The sequence below is a fragment of the Manacus candei genome, unplaced genomic scaffold (genome assembly GCF_025592945.1).
Source record: "Manacus candei isolate 608988 ecotype Guabito, Panama unplaced genomic scaffold, ASM2559294v1 h1tg000050l, whole genome shotgun sequence".
In the NCBI taxonomy this organism is placed as follows: Eukaryota; Metazoa; Chordata; class Aves; order Passeriformes; family Pipridae; genus Manacus; species Manacus candei.
Genome location: NW_026138098.1, coordinates 7,427,991 through 7,445,385, shown reverse-complemented (window position 1 = coordinate 7,445,385; position 17,395 = coordinate 7,427,991). Strand labels below are relative to the sequence as shown.

The 17,395-nt window shown below is 34.7% G+C and overlaps 1 protein-coding gene across 1 annotated transcript in view; it reads left to right on the top strand.

Moving 5' to 3' along the window:
- The window catches only part of CFAP46 (cilia and flagella associated protein 46), a 74,531-nt gene that overhangs the window by 45,120 nt on the left and 12,016 nt on the right, over positions 1-17,395 (top strand). Inside the window, exons 32-50 of the mRNA XM_051801238.1 lie at positions 237-385; positions 1,821-1,919; positions 2,169-2,298; positions 3,222-3,368; positions 4,703-4,903; positions 5,852-5,958; positions 6,523-6,705; positions 7,516-7,651; positions 8,417-8,596; positions 9,035-9,223; positions 9,672-9,806; positions 10,694-10,873; positions 11,955-12,122; positions 13,207-13,304; positions 14,003-14,082; positions 14,507-14,658; positions 15,099-15,220; positions 15,631-15,716; positions 16,632-16,796. Of these exons, the coding sequence (XP_051657198.1) occupies positions 237-385; positions 1,821-1,919; positions 2,169-2,298; positions 3,222-3,368; positions 4,703-4,903; positions 5,852-5,958; positions 6,523-6,705; positions 7,516-7,651; positions 8,417-8,596; positions 9,035-9,223; positions 9,672-9,806; positions 10,694-10,873; positions 11,955-12,122; positions 13,207-13,304; positions 14,003-14,082; positions 14,507-14,658; positions 15,099-15,220; positions 15,631-15,716; positions 16,632-16,796 (2,707 nt within the window). The remainder of the gene's footprint in view (positions 1-236; positions 386-1,820; positions 1,920-2,168; positions 2,299-3,221; positions 3,369-4,702; positions 4,904-5,851; positions 5,959-6,522; positions 6,706-7,515; positions 7,652-8,416; positions 8,597-9,034; positions 9,224-9,671; positions 9,807-10,693; positions 10,874-11,954; positions 12,123-13,206; positions 13,305-14,002; positions 14,083-14,506; positions 14,659-15,098; positions 15,221-15,630; positions 15,717-16,631; positions 16,797-17,395) is intronic.

The following is a 17,395-nucleotide window of genomic DNA, read 5'->3' as shown; positions in this document are numbered from 1 at the left end:
TATCATAGGAGTCATTAATACTTCAGAAAGTGTTAGTCTGTCCCCTGTGTGAAATGCACTCAACTTACAGAATAAATTCATTGGCTTTCTCTGTACCTCGTCGCTCTTGCAGCTTGAAAGGTTATTTGGATCTTTTTTGGGTTTATTTTGGAACTGAAACTGTAGTCATTAATTTAAAAGTTATTTTCTACGAAATTATGTTTATACTGATTGAACTAAAAAAAATTTCTTTTCAGACTTGCACTTTGTACTTTATGGATCTTTTATCTAAAGAACTACAGAAGATTTTTTGCCCCCACTTGATTCTTCCCATCTTTCAACTAGCTGAAGTTATTGCTAGTGAAGTTGTGGAATGCAGAAGTCTGTCTGATCTCTATCACCTTCGGTTTGTATCTTTTATTTATTTTAAATAGAAGAGAAACTGAATGGAGTGGACCATCCATTAATATTTCACTAAATAGTAACAAGGCTTTCTGTGACTTACTGTTTTATATTTGTGATGGTTTTTTATTTAATTTCTTTTTTAATACATTTTAATAGAAATTTGATGAATCGGTTTGTGGAATTAAAAGCCACTAAGTTTGTCTGTTACTGAACATCATCTCCACTTGGAAAGTGTATGAGAATATGAAACCAGACTACTTCCATGTGAATGATTTTTGAAATGCCTTGTTGTCACCTAACTGAAAAAAACTAAGTCCAAAAGAGTTTCAATAAAAGTATTATCTATTAAGTAGTCAAAAGCAGGCTCTGTTCCTCCAACAAGAATATCTTGTCTGTAGCTGAAGGGCACAAAGTTTCCCTAATAAATGTGTTTCTACAGAGATTTGTTTTGTGACCTAAAGGATGTTATTTTTTATGGATGATCACCCCTAAGAGTTTTAATTTAAAAATATTTAATATGCATGCAATAGAAAACTTTTGCTGTTTTATTTAAAACCCTTTGTTGTGCTTTTTTGAAAGTTATTTAATGTTTGCTTAATAAGTTACAGTTACAAGCAATAATTGTTTATTTTCTGTTTGTTTGCAAAATGCCACTTAATGTATATTTAAAATGCTTGCAACTAAGCCCACAGAGCAGAATAGATAAATATTAATGTATACAAATATGTGTGTTTATCTGTACTGCCAATTTATTACTGAGTTACTGTCTTACAAGACTAAAAGGAATTTACGGATAGGAAACTATTCTCAGCCAAGATTTGCTAGACAGATTTTTTTGTTGACTCCTCAAGATTTGTTTTATTTCCTGGAATTTTATTTATATCTATGACTTGATGTCTCTGTGTGATTAGGTAGGTGTACAGGATTATATTACTCTTTACTCAATACAGAAAGGTAGGTGAGCATGTACACATTGATGGGAGGTTTTGAGTGGTATAGTGAGACCATATTATAAATATTTTCATACTTTTACCCAATATTTTTTACCATTAAGTTGGAGAGGTAGAGGTTTGAAGGACAGACTGGTGCTATTGGTGGCTGCCCCATCCCTGGAAGTGTTCAAGGTCGGGTTGAATGGGACTTGGAACCACCTGGTCTGGTGGAAGGTGTCCCTGTCCATACCTTTAGATGTTTGTAGAGGTCCCTTCCAGCTCAGAACATTCTGTGATTCTATGACCTCTGTCAATGGGTAATTTCAGCTACAGCATTTCCACTGTTTTTATTTTCAGTCTTTGTTATTGCCAGTATTAATCAAGACATGAGAAGGTAGGATTGACACATGTGGAATGTGTACTCTTTATATACAATGTGTTTATATGATGTAATATATGAAGGATTTTGGTTGTTTCTTAAACATTTTTTCTTTTTATTTTTAGAATTGCCCTGATATGTTCGGATTTAAAACTGAGTCAGGCATCTGTGTATCATGAGAGAGCTGCTGGAGAAACACATATTAGTGACTTGGAACAAGCAATGTATGTTTTTTCACTGAAGAGGCTGTATTTAGTTGGGACTTTTTTCCCTGCAGTTGATAAGTGCTGTTGGGGAAAAAATATTTAAAACATGATCTCTGGACACAGCTTTGGTATATTAACTTCTGTGCATGATCGTTGTGTGTCTGTCCACAGACTGAGTGTATGGTGAAGATTCCTAACACACTAATACTTCATTATGAGATGTTTTTAAAATATACTTGAATTTACTTTTTCTTTCTTGTGATTTAGGTGTAGGCAAGAGATTGCACTGAAAAAATCAAAAACTGTACATACAGAAACAGAAGAAAGAAAAACATCTTTTGGAAATGCTGAGCTGAATATTAGTAGGGATGAGAATATCCTTAATTCAAGTGAAAAGGTTTTTATTTCTGCTTCAGTTTCTATGCTAAATTACTCTTCACTTTTTTTAAATGCACTTGCTGGTTTGGTTTTAGGTAATACTTGGGAAATACATGAACACAAAAATCGTGAAAAATGCATGCTACTTAAATTCTACTGGCAGGCATCAGCTGAGGCTGGGCTGGGATTGCCTGGCATATTATTTGTATTGAGGAAGAACAAGAGTGGAATCTCTATTCATACGAAGTAAAATTGCTTTCCTATAAATGGATTTTGGGATTAATGCAAACCAGTGAAAGGACTGAGAAGCAAAAAAGACACTGTATTCACTCTTGGTCTCGTTTTTTCCTCTTCTTTCTCTCTCCCTTACATTACCACATACTGTTTTGCTTCATCTTACATATTGTTTTAAAGGCATGCAAATATTTCAGCTCTGTCTTTACTGTCTCTTCTTTAGGAAGATAATTGCCTTACTGATTTTTTTGAAGCTTACCTACACTTTGCTCTTTGTTATGGCAATTCTGTCCTTACTTTTGTCATATCACATTGCGCTCTTTTTTTTCCCCATTCTTGTGCATGTAAAATACCTTTCTTTTCTAATTACTAATCCCTCTCAAGTCCCCTCTTTTAGCTTTTGTAAATAATTTTTCCCCTTGAGTTTAGTTATTACCAAGAATCAACTTCTTTGTGACAGTAGCATATCTGAAGTAGTTAATCTGTCCTAAAATTAGTTATAATAGTGTATGCTTACTAGTTGAATGCCTTTTGAGGGTTACAGAATCCAAATCTCACAATAAACCTATTTTTCCTGTAATATAACATTGAATTTCAAAGTTAGAAAGTAGAGCTGGACTGTGGGATACAATAGTTAATAACAATTTATATTCCATCTAGATGAGTTTTTGAAATTTATGACAGTGTAATACTTTTGTTGTTTTTCAGGTTTTTGAGTTAAATGCAGCAACAGGAAAAGGACTGAGTGCACTTTCTTTCCCTTCCTTGTGGATTGAAAAAGCTGATGTACTAATTCAGCTTGGCTTGTATCAACCAGCGAGATTGCTGCTTGCAGAGGCCCATGCTGCAACTCAGGTACAATAAAAGCTAAATGGAAGAAGAAACATTAATAAAATATGGAGAAAAAATGTTCATTTTGATGCAGTTATTCCTCATAATAATAATCAAACTAAAAAAATAAACGTTCTCCTCCCACCCCAAACCAATGTCATTTAAAGTTTCTACATGTATAGTACATACATTTAAATATATGGTGTTTGAGTCCAACTTTATGGGAGTTGCCTGAAGGTTATTTAAATTTGTGGAATAGTGTTAGCATCTCTGTCTACTTTGCAGTGGCCTTGAAGGATACAGATATATCCCAACCTTGTTTGTTTGCATAGATGGAGGATGTTCAAGGTTTGCTCAGAAGAGAGAGAGGGTGTTCAGCTCCATCCTCTTGACATTTTGATCGTTTGAAAGTCTCCTTATTTCATTTTGAACTTCATTATGGTTTTACTGCTAACTGTGTTTTGCTAAAACTGAAATTACACTTTAGAATTCTGGCAGATCTGAAATAAGTGTCCATGTGTTCCACCAAACAAACCTGCATCATCTCAATACAGTGAAGGGTTTACATTTCAGATCTTTTCCTTATATCCACCACTCTCCACTATAGCACTGTGCTTCCTTATACAAGTTACTGAAACATAATTATTGCAGCAAATCCTTTACTTTTAAAAAAATGTAGTTATTATCCTGTTATTTTGTATAATAATATTTCTAATGTAAGTAAAAACTGCCTATATATGTTTAGCATAGTCATGAATACTTTGAATAGTATTATATGAATAATATTCAATAATAATACATGCCTCTTTTTAAAGCATTAATTAAGTATTCTGTATACAGAAAAGTTCAAAATACCTTCAGGAGGACAATAATTTTAATGATATAATTTCTTACTAGTAGCCTGTATGTCTGTATGCTAGTATACAAATCTTATACTGTATTTGTCCCTTACATGCTACTGGTTACATAGTGTGTAACTATTGTGAATTCACTGGATCTCTATGGTATCTACATATAAGTTCACAAAAACATCTTTCATCGCCACATTTCTTCATCAGATGCTGACAAACACTAGCAGATTTATACATACTAAACAATAGCAGAAAAATAGCTTATTTGACTCGTGGGGTAGAATATAGGGGAACAAAGAAATGTGAAGTAGATTTGAAGTTCTTCATATAAAGTAGACACTTCATGTTTTTGAAAAAAAGAATTAATATAAGGTGTAACTAAGAAATTCAACAGCCAATTGGGGAAATACCATTCACTTTTTATTTCTGTAAGTTTAAAATACAGACAGACAAAAATGAATAGCAGTAGTGGATTTTGGTATAGAGATGACATATCTTTCTGTGTAGGAATTGAGGGCCCTGTCTGATGTGTCAAGGTGCTTGTACTTACTGGCTGTGTTGGCTAACCTGGAAAGGAACCATAGACAAGCTAAAGCACTCCTGGAGAAAGCACAGCTTCTGGGAGGAAATGAGCAGTTCTGGTACAACAGTACTCTTAGTCTGGTAGAAGCAATTCTAGAGGAAGAGGGGGAAGGAAAACAGAGCATGGTAAGGAGGTTTTTTGGTTTGGGGGTTGCGGTTTGGGTTGTTTTCAGCTATGGTCCCTCTCAGTGAAATATTATAGCCTTTTCATTTCAATAAAAGCAAAATTACGTGTTAAATGCAGTTAATGTTGTTTTCTCTGTGTGTTCAACAAACGTTAATTACACATTCCAAACACATGCAGGCCACTAGGAATGAGATTTTACCCACAAAACTTTAGGATGTTCTTATATCCTAATCTCTCTATATCCTTCTACTGAAATAAGAGCATTTATAATATAGCATGTGTGACCAAATCCCAGAGATTTGATTCTCTTGATTAGAATGCTTTTGTATTCAGACAGTTCTGTTAACACTGGAGTATTTATTTTCCATATTTATTAAAAATTATACCTTTCAATATTATTTCCTAGGATGCTTTTCCTTTTCAAATATTCCAAATACTTTTACAAATACTATTTCTGGATTCTGGAAGATACTACTATAACATATATATGTTTTTAGAAAAACCTTTTCCTATTTGACCTATAACATTAAAATATCCATTTACTGTTCAGCCCTTAACTTTCATGAGTTTCAGCATGAATATAGTCTTGTGTCTGTGATTATCTGCCCTGTATTGATAAGGTGTGCAAGCCTGAGTTGTATGGAGGGATTATTTTTATTTGGGCTGAACTCATATTTACTATTTTTTGCTCTGCACCTCCCAGATCAGTCTGGCTCCATCTTCCCTCCTTGTGTTTATGTGCACCACTCACTTGATCATCAAAATATCTAAGTATGAGCATAACTCAGACTTTCTAGACTTATTTACAGTTATCAAAAGCCAGTTGGGGAATACTGGGGAAAGATAATTAACATGTTCTGTGCAAAATTTAAGCTTTCTAAATGAATGTTTAATATTATACATAGACATATAAAATAGAATTCTGAAAGTTCTGGTGTTGCCTGCAGGCTTGTGAGATTCTGGGACACACTGTAAATGTGCTCCAATCCACGTTACTGAGGAGGCCTGGCAGGCAGGCAGAGCTGGGGTTTATGATTGCATCCCTTGAAACCAGGTACCTATCTCTTCATTCAGATATGCCTAGCTTCTAATATGCACCTACATTGCAAATAAATGTGATTTTTACAATGCTTCCTTGTTTTACTGTGGTACATTCTGTGGATTACCAAATATTTTTTTTCTAAGTGATTTATGTGGTGGTTTGGATTTTTTTTTAAATTTAAATTTCTTTCCCAATTTCTTTGTTCTTGTATGTAACTGCCTGTTAAGCGAGTTGGTAAGTTGGTAAGGGAGTTCAGATACCACAGCCTGTTGTGCATAGTTTGCAGTGTAGGTTACCTGAAGGTGAGAGGTACCTTCTGCCTATGCAGAGGTATCTGTTGGAGCTGGGTACTACAATAATTAGATACATGGAACAAGTGACACCTCATTTCTAATCTCAAAATATGGTATTTTGATTTTTCAAGAACATACTATAATTTGTAAAACACACATTTTAAGAACTATGAAGCTTTTAATAGATTTTTTATAATTTAAAGGAAAGCAGAGAGAAATGTGTCTGTTCTCAAACATAGCCTGTGCTTTCTGACTGCTGTCTTGTAATTAAATTTTTTTCTAGGAAAACACTTATTCAGGTACATTTTGCTCAAGATCATATGACAATTAATGCTGAGTCTGCTCAGTTGCCACATATGCTACAGGAATCTTACAATAAATTGGTTCAAATTGAGAAGGACTTTGTTCATTATGGACATAAAAACTGCAGTGCTGAGATACTGCTGGAATGTGCAAATATCCATAGGTAAGACTGTACCTCTATGGAAAAATTTTATTTAGATTGAACTGGTCCACAAAGTGCATTGTTTATTTTTTGTAGACTAATGAAAGATGGAAAAGAGCAGATAACATTGTTATGTTTTATATATCGGTGTTACATGCCTGTTTGCATTCTTCACGTGTTCTACATTCAGAAAAGTACTGTAGAATCAAAAATTCTTTTCACTCAAGGCAGAGTTAATTTTAGGTGGTACCAGTAATTTTTGTCCTATTTTGAGGTCAAAACAAAGTATCAAGGTCTCTTAAGTCAGTGTTTTGACTTGCCATTTGCAAAGGTCTTTTAGCAGCCACACCAGTCATTCCCAAGTATTTACAGGCTTTTACCATTCTTACTGTTAAAATGTTTCTCTAGAAATTGGTGCAATAGCAAAAGTGCAGAACGTGGTGTGCCTGGAATCCCAGATGCTTCCAAGATACCCCCTTAAAACGACTGGGATATGGTTTGTACCTGGGCCATTTTGTTACTGGGAAAGACATACTCTGGAATATTGTCTGCCTTTCTTCTCTTCTAGTTTTGACATCTCCTTGCACTGCAGCAGGGCAGTTACAGGAGAAGGACCTTGGAAAAACAGCTTGTGAACGTTTGCTTCTCCTGTTTGAACATTTAAAAAAACACCTGTACAATATTTTGTTAATCTTTTTATCTATTAAGTAATCTATTTAATTAATCTAATAGATTCATTGTTTTATTATCTATGTTCAGTAGTACTTATACCATAAAAATAAGCATTTTTTTATGTTAGTTCCTTTGGATTTATGGTGGTGTTTTTTTCAGGTTGATTGCCAAGCAGGAAAGGAACAGAAAAGACAAACACAGTCATTATCTAGATGCTTACAACTTAGCTCAGAGGGCAGTATCCAAAACTGAGGAAGTGTTTCAGAATGTTCAGAGTTTATTTGCATTTAATAAGGTATGGATATTTTTTTCTCCTACTTGTTAAAAAAAATCTAGTTTAGTTGTAATATTCACTCGTTCTTGGGTAATTCCTGGAAGCCCCAAATGAGATTATCTTCTTGCAATGATAAGCATTGTTTGAATATAGAAAGAAATATCGCATGTCAAAAGAATTTACAGTTTAAAAAGGGATGAAGAGAGGATTTGTTTGGCCTTTATAAATTTTATTTAATTCTGAAATTTATCTAATAGCTACAAAAGAAAAAGTATAAACTTGGGGATATTTTTGATTCTCTAAATACCTCAGAGGTTAAAAATTCTTCAACATAAAGTGTTTCTTTCAGGAGAAAAAAAATTTTATCCAGAACTTTACTATAAATAAAGAAAGTCTATCCTCAAAACAGTATATCGGGGGTAATGGAAGCCTGCAGCCTACTTTTCCAGTGTGTACCATTATTATGCTCTGGCATCCAGCTGCATGTACACATGTGTAACTCTTGGAATTGGATATTTGTACCAGGTACTTAAAATGTGAAAAGCAAAAACCCCACTGCTCTTGTTCTATGCAACTACTTTGATTGCTTTGTAGTGTATTTGACATTGAAGTTTATCTTTTAAATTGCTTAAATATCTTCATTGGAATATTTCTGCTCTGTTGAGGTGAGATTGCTAAAATCTTTGCTTCTTTAATTAAAAGAAATACAACATTCTAACTTCTTATCAGGTAAATTTGCAAAAATACATGACATTAGAATTCTACATTGTTTTTTTTGTATTTCAGAGTACAAATATTAGTATTCCATTAATGAGGCAATTAGCTAACAGGAAAATAAATCTTGTAGAAATTCTTTTGGATATATTTCATCTTGTTATTACTGAGAAAAAGCGTAAAGAATTGGGAGAGGTGTCACCTCATGAAATTGTGGAGGCATTCATCATTGAAGAGGATGCATTAGAACAGGTAATACAAAATATTTAGTGCTATGAATTGCATAAAAGGTATAACAAAGTTTCCCAGGGATGTTTTCTTTAGCACAACTTCTTTCACTACTGAGGAAATCAGCCTCCAGACCATTTCTGTATTTTTGCAGCAGGGGAGGCTCAAGTGTGTGATTTTAGTCCTGGGGATGGTTTATTGGGCACCCTCCCCTTATCCCATGCTTTCCTTGGCATTGATTGTACTTTGCTTATGGATCTCACATGGAGCTTTTTTTTATTTAAATCAGTTGTTAATGAATTTGTGTATCTGTTAAAGACAGGTAATTTGTAGTTGAAAGTGTAATCATATTTAACATACATATTGGTATGTGAATAGATATGTGTTACATTTTTTTTAAAAGTATATTTCTATCTGTATGGGTATATATGAGCAGATAAACCTAAATATGTATTTTACCAGGATTGGAAGCATATGGAATGTGCTGTGGGTCACATTACACTGGCTCAGTTAGCAAATGTACAGAATCTATGTAAAGGCTGTCCTGACATCAAATCCAAATGCCTGTATCTGACTGGAAAAACTCTTCATTTCCTTGCCATTGATGTAAATCCTGTATATTCAGAGATTTACTGGAAGCCCAATGTTATGGTATGCATTCTTTTCTGCACTTAAATTAATTCCTGTGTGTACAGTTTATCTGCCCCAATGTTTTTCTATATAAGTTTGTATAAAACTGCTCTTTATTGTTGTAGAAAGAACCCCATGTAAGAAAAGGAAGGTTGATTGAGGCATTATAAATACGGTGATGAATTAAAGCATTCAGAAGAAATTAATGGAGAGTAAATATTAGAAAGTCAAAATCTTAGAGGTTGTATGGGGGGCCTTTTTAGTTTCTGTTGTTCATATTGCCATTGTTACATATTAAGAAATTTTTATGTCTGATGATATTAGTAAATCTCTCACCATCAAGGAGTTAAGGCAGTGATTTCTATTATGATGAACTCCGTTTTCACATAGTCTTTCAGAAAAGAAATGAAGCCAGCCTTACTTAGTGGGATGATTAATTATTCTTTTTTTTTTTTACTGTGATGAGTAGGAAGAAGCTAAATCAGACATCAGAAAATCTTGCCTGTCTTCAGCAGAATGCAGAGAACAGGACAGGACAGACAGTGGTTTACTGACTAATAAATGTCATAATGATAAGGACAGGAGGAAAATACAGGAATTAAAGGTACATTAGCATATGAGCTTCCATTAGAATTTGAGTGCTTCCTTTTTATGGAATAACAGGCAGCATGTCAGTTCTGTTTGAACTGACAATGGAAATGTCTGTAACACAAACTTGAACTTACAAAAGAAAAAAGTCTACAGAACACCTTCCAACAAACAGCTTTCCAACCCTGCCCTGCTGTGTCGCTCTGTCCTACCCCACAGGACGTGGGAGCTCCCAGGAGAGCTCCCCCACTTGCTCCCAGAAAGGAATGATTTATCCCTCTGTGGTTTCCCACTGATGAGCAGGTACCATCCAGTACTAGATGAGCAGGCAGCTTCCTCTCTGCCTCACAGACATGTCTTTCGAAGGGAGTGTAACATTCTGCAGACTGGGAACAAAGAAATTACTTCTGTCACAAAATGTGTAAAATTCAATGAGCTGATCTCTGTTAACTGCTGCAGTTGAAAGCACTCTAGGAATTGGGAATGTACAGTCTGTGATGCCAGTAAAATGAATAAATACCTGAGATAAGAGATTTGTGGGTTTGTTTGGATTAAATGTAGGTAACTGTCACTGGAAACAACTGTATTGGTCTTTGTTTCTGAATGACTCATATTGCCTGGATTTCAGTCTATTCTGCTAAGTACACATTTTATGTTAAAAGAAAGTATTGTATTAAAACATTTATTTTTTAATGTTGTGTAACGGATGTTGTTGTCTGCTAAATACTTAATCTGTATTTGCATATTTTGGTCATGTGTTAAGTAAATGCCTTAAAAAGAAGCAGCATGAAAATTAGTCATAAAAAAGCAATACTTATTTTCTCTAACACACTAGTAACATGTGTACATATAACAAATATTTAATATTAATTTTAATATAAACCTTTTATTTTTATCATCTAGAAGGAACATAAGATGGCTCAGAAGTATCTTTCTCAGTCCAGTGAGGCTTTGCTGCAGTGTATGGGGATTGCATTCACTCAGAACCTGACTGATGTACTGACTTCTGCTAGTTTGGAAATGGCTGAATGCTTTCAACAGTTTGATCCAGTTTCAGCAAGCCAGTTTTTGGCACTTCATCAGGTAAGGCAGCAATGTTTGTGCTGCTTTTCAGTGAGAGAATGTTGGAAGTTGCATAAACAAAACTGTATTTGCACAGCCTGAGAATTGGTCATATGGAACACATGTAGGGTCCTGTGTGAGAGCTGGTGAGTAACACAGGTCATCAAATATAGGATATGTTTGCTGAGTTCAGATCATTTGATTGCTGGCTTTTTAACAATTGTGTTATCTGTTGTGTTTGACCTGATGTTTACATTGATGATTGCACACATGAAAAGATTTTAATAAGAAATTACTATCATTTGATTAGCTAAGACATTACCACAAAATACGGTTTCATTCTTCCCTAAGAAATAATTTTAAAAATGTTTCTCTGGATTTGTTTATTCATTATTTTGAAGTGTGTAAGAAACATTTATATTCAGTTTGTCAGATTGACATGTGCACAGCATGGTCCCATAGATGGCTTGAAGGTGTGTGAATCATTCATGTCAATATGTGCCTCCATCCCAGAGAAGACGCAGAGTAGCTCTGAGGCTTATATTCCCCACATCAGGAAGGAACAGCACATAGTTCCTGCACAATGATCTCTGTTATAGAAATACAGAAAAGCACCTTATACTACTTTCCTTGCTGCCATTAGCAGCACAACTGAAGGAAGTTATGACAAGCAGAAAGCACCTGATTCTCTGTCAACACTTAAATTTGCATTCATGGGTGGAGTGGACTGGGTAGGTCTTCTGATAAATCAGAATCAGCTAATACTGGATTTCATGGTTCAGACTCAGCTTACTTGAAAGGCTGAGTTCAGAACATGATATTTACCATTCCATGTAGACCTTCAATGACTAAATACAGGAACCTAGATGATAAATGTAGACAAAGAAATCAATTCCAGCTATTCATATTTAAGAACTTTTCCTAAATTATTACCAGACTGTTTACATTAGCCTGTAAGCACAAACAGCAGTCTTTTGCTAGTTCATCTCACCGTTAAAGCAAGAAACTGTTTCTTCCACATAGATATATGCTATAACACACATAGTGTATATATGTATTTGTATAATTTTTGTAAGGGAAAATAAATGTAAAAATTTTACAGAGCTGTTCAGTGTCTATGATGATGAAGAGTATTCTCCTAACAGCTACATCCAACACCAGCAGCTCTCAACTGGCAGCATTGCTGCATCTCCAGAATCATTTGAAACAAAACAGGAACACAAGTGATCTTCTAAAACGTGTGGAACAGCAACTGGCTGCTACTTCAGTGGTAACTTTGAGATGAGCTTCTTATTAAGGTTTATATATATTTTATAAACACACACACAGAGAAATCTCTGTGTGTGTATAGGACACGGGACAGTGATGGGTTGGCAGTACTGGGGGAACAGATGGACTCTGCTCTCAGAGGGCTTTTCCAGCCTGAACAATTCTGTGATTCTGTGAGCCACCCCTGCACTTTCTCCTGCTACCAAAACCATGCCACGTAAACCAAAGACAATTGTATGTAGTACTTGTTGGGGAGATGCCTGTTCTTAGCAAGATTGTGAAGGACTTTTACAAACGTTACTATGAATTCATAGAATCATAGAATCATAGAATAGATTGGGTTGGAAAAGACCTCCAAGATCATCAAGTCCAACCCCTGATCCAGCTCCAATTACTATATCATGGCACTAAGGGCCACGTCCAATCTCTTTTTAAAAACCTCCAGGGGTGGTGAATCCACCACCTCTCTGGGTAGGCCGTTCCAATGCCTGATTACCCTCTCTGTAAAGAATTTCTTCCTAATTATCCTAATCCCTTCTTTTGCTAATATTCTGCTAGGATTTGATAGCATTTTAACTTCAAAAATAGTGTAGTTGCCAAAAAAGTCATCTTGTTATGAAGAGTGGACTAAGTTACAGTATTTTTAGTTTGTTTAATATTTTTACATCCCTTTGCACTGCACAAAAATCACACTATCATAGAACAGTTGAGGTTAGAAAAACTCTGAAGGTCGTCTTGTAAAACCCCCCTGCTCAGGCAGGGCCACATAGAGCCAGTTATCCTGGACTGTGTCCAGGTGGCTTCTGAATATCTCCAAGGATGGAGATTCCACAACCTCCCTGGGCAAACTGTACCGGTGCTTACTTCCCTCAAGGGAAGTGTTTCCTGTTCTTTGGACAAAGTCGCTTGTCCTGGCACATCTGCTAAGTGTTTGGGCCTTTTTATTAATATATATATATATATGCATGTGTGTGTGTGTGTTAGAACCTTCTTTCCTAGAATTACTATCAATTTTATGATGAAAGAACTAAGAATTGGTTTTTTTAAATCTATGAAAATAATGCTACTTTTCAACTATTGTACAGGCATGGAGGAACCTCTGTATTCCTGTTGAACATTTTAATATAATGGATGAATTGCCATCCAATTTCTACATAGTTATTCTCCAGCACTCAGAAGACAGGTATGAAATTTCATCATTTTGGTTTAGCATTGTTTGTTACAAATGTCATCTTTTTTTACCTGTAAATAATCACTATTTTGGTTATTTATTGCCTTTCACTTCTAATTTTGCTGGACTTGAATTTTAGCATAGTGAACAAATTAATATATAAATAAAACTTCCTGAAGCTCAAAGCTGGACATTTTCTGTACTTTTGATTTCCCTAATTCTCTCTTAAATCTCCAGAGGTCACTTGAAAAGTTTCAGGCCACTCTTGATATCTTCCTAAATTCTGTTAGTAGTTTCCAGCCCCTATTGCTTATGCTCCTGGAAATGTTAGGAAGGGTCATATTTAGCTTTATAAAGCCACCAGTTATCTGAGGATTGCAGCCTAATCAGCAACCACTCATAAACTGAGTTACAGCAATTGACTGAGTGCATTCACCAGTTCTAAAATATCTTAAATAATTGTCATGGAACAAATGGAGGTCTACCTTATTGGCTATATAGTAATAAAAGAACTTGCCTTACTGCTCTCAGTTTGTTACAGCTAGACTTTGCAGGGATTTGAAGCCAGGGTGGGGGTAGATCCTGCATTTTGAGAGTATTTGTGATCACATTAAATTAGAGGGTAATAATTACTCATCTAATAAATATGAGTCATATAAACAAGGCTGAACAGTCAAATAATCTACTCAGCACTTTCCTTCTTTCCATAGATCAAATCTGTACAGTTCATTGATTGAGATGCCCAAAGTAAGCACTGCACAGCAAAAAGAAAAACTCCCCCAGCTGATGGGTAAGTACTTCTTATATTTATTTGAGATATAAAATCATTGCAGTGATGTTATGAGAATGCTCATAGCTTTCACTGTTGCAGTCAGTAAAATTTCAAAATACCTTTTGAAATAATTTTAACTCTTCCTAATTATCAAGGAAAATAAATTCCTAAATATATGTTTTGTTATCAGGTATAATGTATCTAGTCACAATTTGCAGAATTTTTGTTTATATTTGAAGGCTGAAGTTGTAACAGATAAATAATTGTAGAGGTTTTTTTCACTGTACATTTCTGTATATATTTTATGCTTATATATATGTCTGTATTTAATTTTTAAAAAATACCATGGCTTTAGAAACTGGTGGTCTTTGTACAATCATTTCTTCAAGTACAAATATGTCTCAGAAGTAGTCTTAAGGGGGTGTTATCCTCCTTTTAACAGTGCAGGCCAAACTATCTCGATTTCCTGTGAATCCTGATGCTTTTCGTGTTTTGTTGGAAAAAGTGTGTCTGTACAAGCAGCAAAAAATGAAGAGTCACCTTAAACAAAATGTCATTCAGAACTTGCAAGAGTTTGTCTCCAAAACAGATGTGGTAATGTATTTTATTACCTTAGATTTAAAATAGGGTGAAAAATATATACTAAAAATATTTGCTTCTTTTATGTTCATCGTGCAGTTTCTGTTCACTTCTCAAAGTTGTCCTTGCCCAATTTCTTCTCATTATTTGGTGGAGCACATTGTCTTTTCTTTCTGCTCTACTTTTCTGCCATTCCCCATTGAAATTGCTGAAGTGTATTATTGCTTAAATAGTAAATATTGACATCTTGTACTGATTGCTATGTTGCAAAATGCTGATAGGAAATTTTGAAGTAAAGTAGTTTTGAAACTGACTTTTCATATTTTGCATTTTATGATGTTTCAAATTACTTGATTTAGCCTCTGATTTAACATTTAAAAAATTATATAAATAATGGTATTTAACCAGGATGAAGGGGGAAAGTATTCCAATTTTTGTTTCAATGTGCGTGATAGACTCCAACAGAGAAAACAGATGATAATGGACTTGATTTGACATCAGATTTCTCTGAAATATTAGAAATTATGGAAGAATATCTGAAACCAGTGCTGTCACAGTTTGATTTTTCTGCTATCAGGTAAGACATGTTGACTTGTTCGATTATCATTTGTGAAGAGAGAGCTCTGACTCAAGTCCTGGAATGGTTTTAGCAAGGGTGGCCTGCTGAATGAAGGTTTTACATCCTGAAGGACAGGATATGCAGGATATGCCAGACTAAGAGACTGAGCCACATGATAGACTAATGGCCGTTTCTAAGAAGCACCATTCTCCAGTTTAAGTTACACTTACACTTCAGTATGTAACATTATAATTAAACTATTTAAAGATGGGATTTCCAAAGGACAGGAACTCCAAAGGGAGCACATCCTTTGTGTAAAATTTAATTTTGGAAGCACTGAAGGAGTTTAGTCTTTGTGTTTCCTGTGAAAATTTTTACTTACACCAGTATTAGTACTGGTAATATTTTCACTGAATTCCTCTTCCCAGAGAATCCCAGCGTGTAACAGTTTCAGCAGCTGAATCAGGAAAAAAGAACATAAAAGACAAGGACACTAAACAAGCTGGAATGCAGGGTATGTGCCCCTCAGAGTACAATATGTGTGAGTGTGTGTGTGCATATGTACAGATAGATACGAAGATCCAGGCAGTTTAGTTTTAATTTTATTTAAAGCAGGGAGAAGACAAAGCCTTGGTTTTGTCTGGTTTATTTTCTATATCAAGTCAAGCATTTCAGAGTACTATCAAAGAGAAGATTTATATGCTGGATGGAACTATCCTTCTGCATTTATTTAGAGTTTTCCAAACCATACAGGCTGTAGACGATTAAATGAAATGGCTTTATCACAAATCAGTTTTTTTCAAGAGAAAAGCTAGAATAAAGAGCTTTTTTAAGTAGATCAATTTGTGTTTTGCTCTGCATTTCATGGACTCTCACAGGTTGTTGGCTTCAGTCTAAGGCTAATGCTGTAGCACATCCCTAAACATGTCTTGAGTAGTTCTGCAGAAAGTGGATAAATTGTCTGCCATGCATTTGCTCTTTCTCTGTAGAACAGAAATGTTGTCATAATAATACTTAATACTTTTTTTCCTAAATACCATAAACAAAATTTTTCTAGAGAAGGACACAGTATTAGATAAGGGTTCCTTTACAACTCTGTGCTGTTTAGCCAAACACTGCTATAGCAATTTTACAGTTCCAAACATAATTTTCCTGAATGTGTTGCATATACCTGGACTTGGATGTGAGATTGTTTGTTATTAATATGGGGATATTTCTCCCTCTGAAGAATTGGTGCTCGTAAATGCATAGAAGTTTGAGAACATCTTAGGAGTAATGGTAGCAAAAGAAGTATTTTTGCATAGTGCACTTGATCCACTGTACAATGAAGTTCACATGTCATAGAGCAAATTTAGGTTTTTACATCTAACTGCAGTTATTTATGTACAAACTGAGAACTACTAAATCATGTTCTGTCACATTTCTTTAGAGACATCTATGGATTTAGAATTGTATGTGGTATTGCTAGGAGATACATTACTTATGGAATTGCCTTTGGAAGCTCTGAGTATATTTAAAGAGGAAGGAATAAGTTCTGTATCCAGAGATTTTTCTCTCCAGATTCTCTACAATCGACGACGTTTGGCTGAGTCAGGTACTGTTAGATAAACAGTGTTTATTTATGTAAGATAAATGAAAGATATTCTTTCATTTAGCATAATGATGCAGAAAACAAGATACTTAAAAGTTTAAATAATATGAATGGTGGTGTATATTTTACTGGAGGGCTGACACATACAATATGTTTCCAGTATTTTAGATGGATTATATAGTACAGTAGACTTATTTCAATAATGTACAGGCTGATGATGCAATGGTACCTAATTTATAATGCATTAAAGAATTATGTAAAAGTCAGTGGAATCTAAAATGGCTTGCAAAGTTTCAGGCCAAGTTTACAAGTATGGTCTTAAACCTTTTAAAGCTGTTTTCCACTGAACTGAAAAAAAAAGAATTTACGCTTCTGTTAATATTCTTTAACATTACAGTAGGACTGCTTAAAATAACAAATGAGAAAAGCTTTTAATCTCTGAACTACTTTCTTCTTGGTTTTTGTACTACAAATGTACAAAATCAGATCCCCATAGACTTTATGAACTTCCCTACTGCAGACACTTGAACCCTACAGAAACTCTTCAGTGAAGTGAGTTAAAATGAGGTAGTTGAATGGCTGGTAAACTTGACTTCATGTCA